At 47.8% G+C, this 11,580-nt stretch overlaps 1 protein-coding gene across 1 annotated transcript; it reads left to right on the forward strand.

Annotated features, from left to right (window-relative positions):
- The first annotated feature begins 410 nt into the window (after positions 1-410).
- On the forward strand, positions 411-7,832 carry LOC309346611 (uncharacterized protein). The gene is made up of 4 exons (XM_081870491.1): positions 411-440; positions 3,819-3,945; positions 4,796-5,013; positions 7,373-7,832. Exons 2-4 carry the CDS (start codon positions 3,928-3,930, stop codon positions 7,482-7,484), a joined length of 348 nt encoding a protein of 115 aa, XP_081726617.1. The 5' UTR covers positions 411-440; positions 3,819-3,927; the 3' UTR covers positions 7,485-7,832.
- The last annotated feature ends 3,748 nt before the right edge of the window (positions 7,833-11,580 follow it).

Consider the following 11,580-nt stretch of genomic DNA (forward strand, 5'->3'; position numbering starts at 1 on the left):
GGGTGACAAGGAGAAATGAGCTAAGAGAAAGACAAGTTTGACAAACCCTCACTGTGATCAACTCCTGCCTGGTAACCTATGTTCCCACTGTGGAAGGACGTGTGGATCCAGAATTGGCCTCCACAGTCACTTACGGACTCACTGTTAAGACCATGGTCATGGAAGACAATCTTACTCAGCCATGAGTAATAGCCAAAGAAAACACCTTTAAATGAGAACTTGAACAATACACCCTGGAGTGATTATTTACTGTAATGCAGTAGACTTTCCCAAAAACATTATGCAATTTAAAGGTTGACATCAAAATCCTGTAGGTGATCAGAAGGGGAAAGCAGAACTGCCTGGTAGAATTTGTGTCTGCTTTGTCAGCGCAACACCATCATCTGAGGCCACATCAGAAATGTTGCCATCTGCGCCTGCTTCACTTCTGTCTGGACCAGGTAAAAGAACAGGGGAAATCAGAGAGGGGTTCGAATCTAGCTGCCCACATGGCATGCTAGTTTTCTTGGTGTAGGGAAATATAGGGTTGCACCCAATGTCTGTCATACTCAAAGCCACTGAAATCAAAGGATATGAATAACATGGTCTCATCAATTAGGCAGCTAACATTTGACCCCCTTTTTTCCTGTACCTATTTATGTTTGTTTGGACTTGAGGGATAAATGAATCAGTCAGTTTTAAGCTCTCACATTTCTTTTTCACCAATGTATGCATTTCTCTGGTCAAACTGCACCACAAAATTTGGAGAGCTGTGAATTTTGAAGCACAGCTGTGTTTCAGTTCATGTGTTGGCATGAGAAGAGTGGATCCGGTAGTCTTGCATTAAACTAAAAAAAAAAAAAAGGGGGCTTTCCTTCCATTCGTGAGGAGCCTCCCCTCCCAATGGAGGATCACTCTCCATGCATCCAGTCAAGTGGACTGTAGTCAGTAGAAGATGTTACACAATAAGGCTGCACTCCTAACACCCACTTACCTGAGAATATACCCCATTGCATTCAAGAGGATTTACAGAAAACAGAAACAGGTACAGTGGTACCTTGGGTTAAGAACTTAATTTGTTCTGGAGGTCCGTTCTTAATCTGAAACTGTTCTTAACCTGAAGCACCACTTTAGCTAATGGGGCCTCCCGCTGCCGCTGCACCACTGTCATGCGATTTCTGTTCTCATCCTGAAGCAAAGTTTTTAACCTGAGGTAATATTTCTGGGTTAGCAGAGTCTGTAACCTGAAGCGTCTGTAACCTGAATCATCTGTAACCTGAGGTACCACTGTATAGGTTTGTGGTGAAAAACCTGCTAGTCTTCAAGGCACCATAAAATTTCCCATAAAAAGTCATGCGCCTCCTTTACAAATTATCATCTCACCTGTCTTGTAAAGTTCTTGTGAAATGGGCTTTAAAATGACAGAAGAAATTTCTCTATTTGATTTCATCTTTTTGTCTGTTGATATTGTTTTCATTCTGAAGTTGATGTGTGGGGGGGGGTTGGGGGGGCAGAATTTCTGTTTCTCTTGAGGTTTTGCCATATGTCGTTCAAATATACCTATCTCTGTGTGTGCATCTGCATGTATGCACATAAATCTCTCTTCTCTTTGTGGTCATGCATTTCTTTTCCTGGATACCGATAACCTGATGCTCCACCTTCAGACACACCACTCTGCCTGACATCCCGATGATGGAGGAAATCTGCCACCATAGCATTTGTTGGCACAGTGAATGTGTATCACAATTAACTACACAATGGCATAGGTCCCTTCCTGGGGCTCTTCTTCCTCGGTCACAAGCCCCTCCACTGACACTTTCTGTCCTCAGCTGTATCTGTTGCCAGTCCCTCTGAAAAATAAATAAATACTGCCCCCACCCTGAGTGCACAACAAGACAGAAGGACGCTTTGCAAGGTAGCTCTTTCTGCATCCAGTCGATTGCCAAAGACAAGGCCCTTTTCACCCAAGTTGCAGTGTGAGGTGGGACACGCTATGGATGATGTTGGCAGCTGCTGGTGGGCACACCTGGCTTTGTATTGCCACATAATATAAAATACCTGCAAGGTTTCCCTGAGAAGCATATTTATCATTATTCTTAAATACTGATGCTCTCTCAAGAGCACGTTAGGAACTCTACGGTGCTTAGAAATGTCCAACAGATTATCTGAAGCAGCTTTCCGCAACACGGTGTCCTCCAGAAGTTTTGGACTGCAATCTCCCAGCAACTCCATGAGCACAAAAGCACTCTCGCCTCCTCTGGTTTCTAGCAAACTGGTATTTGGAAGCATTATTGCCCTCAACTGTGGAAGCAGAGCATGGCCCTCAATAGCCTTCTCCTCCATGAATTTGTCTAACCCTATTTTAAAGGCATCCGAGGTGGTGGCCATCACTTAAGGCAACTGTAAGCCATCTTGCTTGGTGCTTTTGTGAAGGTGCCATGGGTTATTCTTATTTAGGTTGCTTCCAGATGGGTAGTTATGGTGGAATGGGAGCTACTCATGCATGCAAGTCTTTTTTTATTAACAAAAAAAGCTGCATTCACACAATGTCAGAGGCATCAAAACACCTGCCTCTATATTCCCCCCCCCCACCACACACATACATACTAATTTTATCCAGATTTATCCCTTTCTGGGGGAAGTCCCACACCCTCCAACATTCCTCAGATGAAAACAGGGACATTTCTCACTCCCCGCCCCCAACTGACCCTCCTCAAGCCCCCCCCCTCTTTTGTCAAACCACACCCAGCGAGGAAGGATGAATGCCACCACCACTTCACCAATGGGACACAGCACACCTGCCCTCCATTGTCCTGAAATAGCCTCTTAATTCTGATTTTATTTTATTCTTTGGTTGATTTACAAAAAAAAAATCAAACACCAATAAACAAATTTCGGAAAGGGGCAAGATTAGATGCACACACACAAAGGTTTTGTGTCTCTTTTAAACCAAGACTCCTTGAACTCTGCTCCGCTTCCCGTCCAGGGCGGCCCTGCCTTCTGCCTGCCCCTCAGAGCTAGCGCATCATGCGAGGCTGGGTCTTGGCAGCGGAAGCCTCTCCTCCTCCTCATCCGCTCTCCAGCAGCAGCTACAAGCTGCCCAAAGGGAGGAGAGGCCAAGGAGAGGCAACAGGATGTTCCCTTCACAGCTGCCACTGTGGCGCTGGTGGAGAAAATAGGGACAATCCGGGGTCAAATCAGAAGCCAGGGTGGCTTTTGTAAATCTGGGAATGTGCCCAGAAAATAGGGACACTTGGGAGAGTATGAAACACAGTCTGTCTGTTACCAATAATCCATTTACATATTAAGCACCCATCTAGAAGCATCCTTAGCAACTATTTGGTGTCCTATGGTATTGCTGCTTTTATTATCCATTTCTGCTGGCTTTTAATTCCTGCATCTTGTTAGCTGCTTTGGGGGACTAATGGCTGAACAATGACAAGTACTGGTGCCCTTGTGTTGCTGTTGTTGCTTTGTGCTAATGGACCAACGTGGCTATCGATGTTTGATCTCTGAGCCTCAGAGTGTTTTGTCTGGTTTTCATTTTGGCTCAGCAGTATAAATGCTGTAAGCCCAACTCACATCCCTTATTTGCAGAAGCCCTACTTTCTTGCTGCCGCTCTTCCTAGGCCCAACTCTCTCTTTGTGAGAGCACAATGGCGGCCAATAATTAATTGATTGCTTTTCTTGGTTGCCTCCGCCCTCTGGGTAAGATGAGCCAGCAGAAGCAGGCACAGGCACTGCTTAGAGAAACTTGACCAGGGATGAGGTCACTGGAACGGGGCAAGGGGGTGGGCAGCAGGCACAGCGCAGCCTGAATCCTTTGGTTTCCGGCACAGCACTGGTGCATCCCTATAAAGCTGGCGAGTGACGGGTCTCTCAAGGGCTGAGCGGCTAATCAACCTCACAGACACCTCTTGGGACCACCTCTCCTGCTTCGGAAGACATATGGCCACTTTTGTCCCGGTAAGAAACAATCCAGCTGTGCCCATTGATTTACTTACTCCATTTGTGGACCACCTTTCTCCCCAGAATGGTATCTGCACCAAGCGTTGCTAGCGATTATAATCTAAAATGTTGCTAAGGTGCAACAGGATCAAAGAACTCAGCTAGTACATGAGGATTGTACTGCTGGCTCATCTAGTCCAAACCCCCGCAGTACAAGAATCACAGCTAAACTGATCACCAGCATGTTTTATATAAGGAGAGAAGGGCATCCGCGGGAATGTGTCTCAATGCGAAGACATCTCTTACAAGGTGGAGTTAAGATTTTTGCAGTGCATAGCTAAACTATGGCCCTCACTCCCCCAGGAGGCAGTGATGGCCACCAGCCTAGATGGCTTTAAAAGATTATTAGATGAATTCATGGAGAAGGAGGCTATTGACTGCTGGCCGTGATAGCCATGCCCTGCCTCCACGGTTGGAGGCAGCAATGCTTCTGAATACCAGTTGCTGGAAATGTAGGAGAGGAGAGGGCTCTTGTGCTCTTGCAGATTTCCCACAGGTTGGCCGCTGTGAGATCAGGATGCTGGACCAGAGGGGCCATTGGCTTCGTCCAGCATGTTTTAAAGATGTTCTTAAAATGGTACAGCAATACTGAAAGTAAAGGATGGTAACCAACAGGAGCCGGCAGAGAAGATTGCGAAGAGATTCTGGCTAAAACATATACACCTTACGTTTACGGACTAAAGAGCCACCTCCAAATATGCTAGCCTTACCTAATACAATGAAATGTACAACTTGGTGAACCTGCTCTGGAGCAGCCTCCCGACTGGCGCTAACCTGCTTTGCCTTTCTCCCCTCCATGCGCCCTCAGTACGCCTCCTGCTATGGGAACAAGCAAGCGGTGCAGCTCCTGGGCCGAAACAGCTACTTCTCCCTCTTTGCCAACCCGCCTTGCCTGATCAGCCAGCGGCAGCGGCTGGCATGCCAGGCCCCAGAAATGACTCTACGGCAGATTAGCAAGCTGATCCGCGTCCTAAGGCAGCTGAACCTCCGGGACGCCAAGGGGAACAAACTGCCTGAAGCACAGAGGTGAGAAAACGGGGCAAAGGGGAAACAAAGATAGCCCGTTAGGGAGCTGGGGCATGGGGAAATCTCTTTAGGCTGAAATATCAGTGTTCTCCAATGGTTAAGAGTGTCAGGCGAGGACCTGGGAGACCAGGGTTTGAATCGCCACATGGTCATGAAGCTCACTGGGTGACCTTGGGGGGTCAGTCACTGTCTCTCAGCCTTGCCTACCTCACAAGGTTGTTGTGGGGGATTGAATGGGGAGAGAACCATGTATGTCCCCTTGAGCTCCTAGGAGGAAAAGGTGTATAAATCTAATTGATTAATCCATCGAGAACAGGCCACCAAGTCAGATGGCATAATTCCAGGGAAACTGGGAAGTCCCTTGGGTGGGAACTGCCCTACCCCATACCCTCGAGGCAGCAGGCATTGGAGCAGCTATGGTCCCATGTTTTCTCTCAGCCTTCCTAAATGAAGCTCTTTCTGCCTCACTCCTTACAAGGGAGCAGCTCAAAAAGGCCAATTCATTCATTCGTAGCTAGGGGGTAGCAGCCTTCCAGCCTTCCAGCAGCCCAGGCAGTCGTCTGCTGTTTAAAGGTTCTACCCAGGTTCAATCTTGGTTCTAGATCTGTCCTGAGTAAGCAGCTACTCTAGAGCTGGGAAAGGGGGCTGAGAGGGAGAAAACATTTTTTCCTAGGGTGGCTGTGTGTTGCACTTTACGAATGATAGCCCTGTTTGAAGGTATCCTCTATCTCAGTGACTCCCACAACGTTTGGGTGGCCCTGCCCCTTGGCTCCATAAACTCACCCTCCATGCCCCGACCTTACCCTATGAAAACCCTCGTTCAGAATAGCAGTTTGTACAACCTACAATTACTTGCATATTCAAAATCAAATTAAAACTGTTTTAAGTTTCATTAAGTCGACAAAGCTAATGGACTTGATGCCATGATCAATGTACACCTCCACCAGACCCCTGCCTCTTAGGGTCCTCCTAAGTAATCCCAGCACCCCCCACAAGGGGTAGCACCACCCACTTTGGGACCCACTGCTCTGTCTGAGGGGACCACCGGGTGGTCCAGTTTTCCATCTTGTTAACATACACCTTCAGCTTATTGGCCCTCATTCAGCCCTTGGCCTGGAATCTGAATGGGGAAGTGGAGCTGGGTGGCACCAACAGACTGCTGTAACTGCACACTTTCTGATTCAGTTTAGTCCGGCCCCCAAACTCCCTGCCCTCTGCCCCCCAGATCCAGGAAAAAATCTGCAGCAGGCCTAGGCTTCAGCCTTAGCATGGAGCCATTTCCCATTTCATAGGAAACCAGCCTGATAGCAGTGACTGAAGACATCTCACAGCACAGAAGACAGAAAGCAGCAAAAAAAGAGGTGGTGTTTGGAATTAAGTTCAGCCAGGGAGCTCATTATAGGGGACATTGAAGTATCCATATAGGGGAGAAACTGTGAGGTAGGTTAGGCTGAGAGGCAGTGACTGCCCCAAGGGCACCCAGTGGGCTTCGTGACCAAGCGAGGATTTGAACCCTGGTCTCCCAGGTCCTTGTTGCTTTGAGTTCACCTTTATGGGAAAAGGCGGTTGTTTTATTTATTAAACAACAAAACAATGGGTACAACAGCTCTCCCAACCCTACAGTTTTCCCTGCTTTTCAAGTAAATTGTAATACTGGCTGCAAGAAATTAAACTAGATGCATCCACTCACATCTGAAGCTGCCAGTCTCTTATGGCAGAGCTCTCCTGCTTCTTTGAAGTGATTTCCAGTATGGAGTGGTGATGATGAGAAATATGGCAATTGCTGGAGTTGTGCCTATGGTGCAGCTGCTGTAAAGGAATAGCAGCCTCAGCCTAGAGATGGGGAATTGGCGGCCTTCCAAGTTTTTGTTGGACTACAACTGCCATTATCCCTGACCACACTGGCTGCAGCTGATGGGATTTGAAGTCCCACAACATGGCCCCTGCCTTAGATGGCTTGTCTGGATGAGATACATACCTCCACCTTTTAAGATAACTCCTTACAAAGCAGCTTGGAAAAATTGGGGAAAGATAGTGGTGCAAAGGTCGTGTGGCCTTCCAGATATTGTGGGACAACATCTCCCATCATCCCTGACTGCTGGCCAGGCTGATGGGAGTTGGAGTTCAGCAGCATCTGCAGGGCTACAAATTCCTCAGCGCATCCATAAGAAAAAGAGGCAAACCTGGCCACCACGTAGGAGTCATTACACACCATGCCCAAGGCTCCTTTCCCAAAGATAGCATCAAGCGTCTGGTGGGAAGGACAATGTCTTAATGCTCTTGATGCCCAGGAATCCTATGCTAGTTTGCCCAGCTGTGCCTGCAGGCTTCCAACCCAACTGCCTTGCTTGCCTTCCAGGAGCCGTTCAAGCAGCTCTTCCATGGAATCACAGCAGTCCCAGACTTCGGACCAGCACTGCCTGTCCTGCTTCCATTCAAGACGCAATTCTGGTCCACCTTGTGTCGGGTAAAGAACCAAGACAGCCCAGAGGCCGACCTGCAAGAGAATGACCTCGACATCCTTCTGCCTGCGTTACCTCCTTCCACTCCCCCCCCCCAATAATATTGGTGAGGTTACATTCAGGACAGCAAACAAACAGGAAGTCCTGTGGCACCTGCAAGACCCTGGCTGTGACCCTGCAATGCAGACCCCACACACCCTGCCTTGTTTGTAGTGTGGGCAGGAGGGCTGTAGTGTTCGGAAAGAAGAACGTGCAGCTACTGCTGCAGCCAGCAAGAAAGGGAAGGTTAACCCCCCCCCCCAAAGCATTTCCCATTTAGAATGAAAGAGATGGAGTAAATAAATTTACCCATGCAGATGCAGGAAATAAAGGTTGAGTCTCTAACGGCTGCTCTGAGTGAATGTGTTGTTCTGTGCCAGGAGCCACGATGGGTGATGCATGTTTGGGAGGGCGGGAAGGGGTGACGGGTCCCGCCCATCTAACCTCAATCTCTTCTCTTCACCACTTAAATATGAACATCTAACCATGTTTTCCCCAATGTCATAAAACTGTGACCCTCCCAGTCAGGCAGATTGGTGTGATACCTTATAGCAGGATCAGCTAAGACACTGCAAAATAGAAGACACATTTTCTGGTTCCCCAATACAAAGGGGGAGGGATGTGTTCCAGTGGGGGGGGGGGAATAGTCTTCAGTTGGCAATATAGGTGGGGACGTCATGCAGACTTAGTTATGCAAGGCCAGCCTTCACTAACCTGCTGCCCTCTGGGTGTTTCAGACTACAAGTCCCATCAGCCCCAGGGGAAACCAATATCTGAGTTACTACAGCTCAGATTGTGGTGGAGGGGCATGTGAGTCCTGGGCGCAGAGGGTGAAGATACTTCCAGGATCACAATCAAGCCAAAATCCATTACTTACTTAGAGATCCTAGGTCATAGAATCATCAAACTGTGGACTTGGAAGGGACCCAAAAGGCCATCCTGCAATGCAGGAATCAATATCAACTATCCTACCTGTTGCTCTCACTCAGCCGGCCCCACATCAATCACCCCTGAGCATCAGCCTTACTCATCACCCTTGTCAAAGCACCTGTTGATGCCTCTGTGACACGAGCGCTCACAGATGCACACTGCAGAGAGATCCCTTCAGCTCCGCCCCTTTTCCAGACCGTTAGATACATGGAGACCAGCAAGGCACGTAACCCAAATCCCCATGGCATCTCCAGTTGCCTGCTTACTGGAGCACCCTGGCATTCCTGCCTCTCGGCCAGTGCGAAAAACCTGAGGAAAGCCAACTTTTTTAAAAAAGTGTATGCCATCCTTGGAGCAGAGCAGCCAGATCTGCAATCTCATCTCCTCCAGACACACAGAAAGTGTCAACAATACTCCCTCACTTGGAACGACAAGTGTGACTGAGATCCAGACCAGCAGCAATTGGGGAGCAAGCGTTTCTTTTTGGGTGATTTGCTGCTGCCACTTGGTGGTGACAGGAACAGATGACATTTGATGCAAAGCCCAATAGCACACAGAGAAGGTACAGGGATCCCCCGCTCCTCTTTGAGTTGTGTTGGGGGTTTCAAAGAAGTGTGAGAGACGTGCAACACACTCTTCTGGGTCTTATCTAAAAAGAGGGCAAAGCAGTGACACACTGAGAGCAGCGACACCCTTGGATAAGGCCTGGAAACATGAGGCCCAGCAGAGGCATCACAAATGCCTCCACAGAATGTCCTGCGAGGTTCAGTATCTGGCACCACCGACAGTGCAGCCCCCTACAGGAGGACAGCCAAGAGAGAGCGCTGCATGCAGCCAAACTAGAGTCAGCACTTAAGGGAGGAGGGGGAAAGGGAAACACTGCAAGAGCTCAGCCCAGGAGAAGACTGAGCCGCACAAATAATACAAATGAGGTTAAAAATGCTAACACCAAACTCTGGGTTTCTATACAGAACCCATTTTTAGGCTCCCGCCTGAGGTGATGCCAAGTCACAGGAAATACAGTTTTCCACACACAAAAATAGTAACTTGTCAGTTTGGGAGCAGGAACGGACACGCACAGTTCCAGTCTGCAAATAACTCAAAGCCAAACCATAGCTTCACACACCAACACAGGATCATATGGCCTTTGTTCCTCCTCTGGTCCTGCTGCTGCAAGCTGCTTTGGCTTTGCATGTACTGTATTTTTTGCTCTATAAGACTCACTTTCTCCCTCCTAAAAAGTAAGGGGAAATGTGTGTGCGTCTTATGGAATGAATGCAGGCTGCGCAGCTATCACAGAAGCCAGAACAGCAAGAGGGATTGCTGCTTTCACTGCGCAGCGATCCCTCTTGCTGTTCTGGCTTCTGAGATTCAAAGTAATTTTTTTCTTGTTTTCCTCCTCCCAAAACTAGGTGTGTCTTGTGGTCTGGTGCGTCTTATAGAGCGAAAAATACGGTACTTCTTCAACCAGAGCATATTTAAGCTATGGAGGCAGTGATGGCCACCAACTTGGAAGGCTTTAAAGAAGATTGGACAAATTCATGGAAGGCAAGGCTATCAATGGCTACTAGGCATGATAGCTAACCTCTACCCCCACTGCCAGAGGCCTCATGCTTCTGGGAATTTCAGGTGGGCAGAGTGCTGTTGCGCTCATGTCCAGTTTGCAGGCTTCCAACAAGGATCTGATTGGTCACTGTGCGGAGAGATGGGTCATTGGCCTGATCCAGCAGACTTGTCTTAGGCTCTTATGTTCTTATGTCAAGGTGATGGGTGGGATGCTTGATTTTGTAAATTAATAAAGCGGGTGGGGTGGGGACGGACGGATGGATGGACGGACACTGTTAGCTCACATTAAAAATAAGAAAAATCCATTAATCCCAATGATATCCAAATGAGACTAATGATTATAAAGATATATGCTCAGATGTAGAAAGGGCAATTCGATCTCCAAACCACTGAGTAATGGATGGTGGGTATTTTTCCTTTCAGTCTCTTTGGGAATTGCCAGATCCCCTTTCGTTGTTCATCCATTAGCCCCCATCTCAGAGGGACACACTGTATTTTTTGCTCTATAAGACTCATTTTTTTCCCTCCTAAAAAGTAAGGGGAAATGTGTGTGCGTCTTATGGAGTGAATGCAGGCTGTGCAGCTATCACAGAAGCCAGAACAGCAAGAGGGATTGCTGCTTTCACTGCGCAGCGATCCCTCTTGCTGTTCTGGCTTCTGAGATTCAAAGTATATTTTTTTTCTTGTTTTCCTCCTCACAAAACTAGGTGCGTCTTGTGGTCTGATGCGTCTTATAGAGCGAAAAATATGGTTATCTGAAAACAGGCATCATGATTTGTCTTTTCTATACCATGGGTAGGCAAACTAAGGCTTGGGGGCCGGATGCAGCCCAATCGCCTTCTCAATCCGGCCCATGGATGGTCCGGGAATCAGTGTGTTTTTACATGAGTAGAATGTGTCCTTTTATTTAAAATGCATCTCTGGGTTACTAGTGGGGCATAAGAATTTGTTCATTTCCCCCCCAAAAAAATATATTCCAGCCCCCAAGGTCTGAGGGACAGTGGACCGGCCCCCTGCTGAAAAAGCTTGAGGACCCCTGCCTACTGAAAAAGTTTGAGGACACCTGCTAGACAAACCATGACCTGTAAACCTAGGAACAAACCTTGCTTAGTTTGTCTGGAGACAAAACCACAAGCTCAGGTTCAAATGATGAAGAAAGCCAAACTGTGGCTTAGCTTACAGTAGGACTGGAGGAGCAAAGGAGCTGGCAGGCTCATGTGTTCATGTTAAGTGGTGGTTTGGCTTCATGTTTTGTGTGAATTGAGCCATGCATAGGAATGTAAAAGGCAGAGAGCACCTGTAAACTGAAACTGACTGTTATTAGTTCTTGTCTAAAAGCCTTCCACAATCTTGGTTAAGCTGCCATGATGATGTCACAGGCACCTAGCAAGAACATCAGGCCTGCCAAGGGCAAGTTGCCCTCCGCAGCCTAATTTACAATACTTTTTTTAGCACAATGCCATGCATTTGGCAGCTTAATAATAAAAGCAATCCACCACAAAGCAGAAATATGAGCGTTCACTGAGTGCAAGATGACGACTTACAAGCAGTGATGACAGAGCAAGACAGC

The sequence above is a fragment of the Podarcis erhardii genome (assembly GCF_964252035.2).
Source record: "Podarcis erhardii genome assembly, chromosome: 7".
Taxonomy (NCBI): Eukaryota; Metazoa; Chordata; class Lepidosauria; order Squamata; family Lacertidae; genus Podarcis; species Podarcis erhardii.

Bases quoted from the DNA above. Each gene is read 5' to 3' on its own strand.
- LOC309346611 (XM_081870491.1), top strand. The intron at 5,014-7,372 runs GTGAGAAAACGG...CTTGCCTTCCAG, and splicing joins AAACTGCCTGAAGCACAGAG to GAGCCGTTCAAGCAGCTCTT.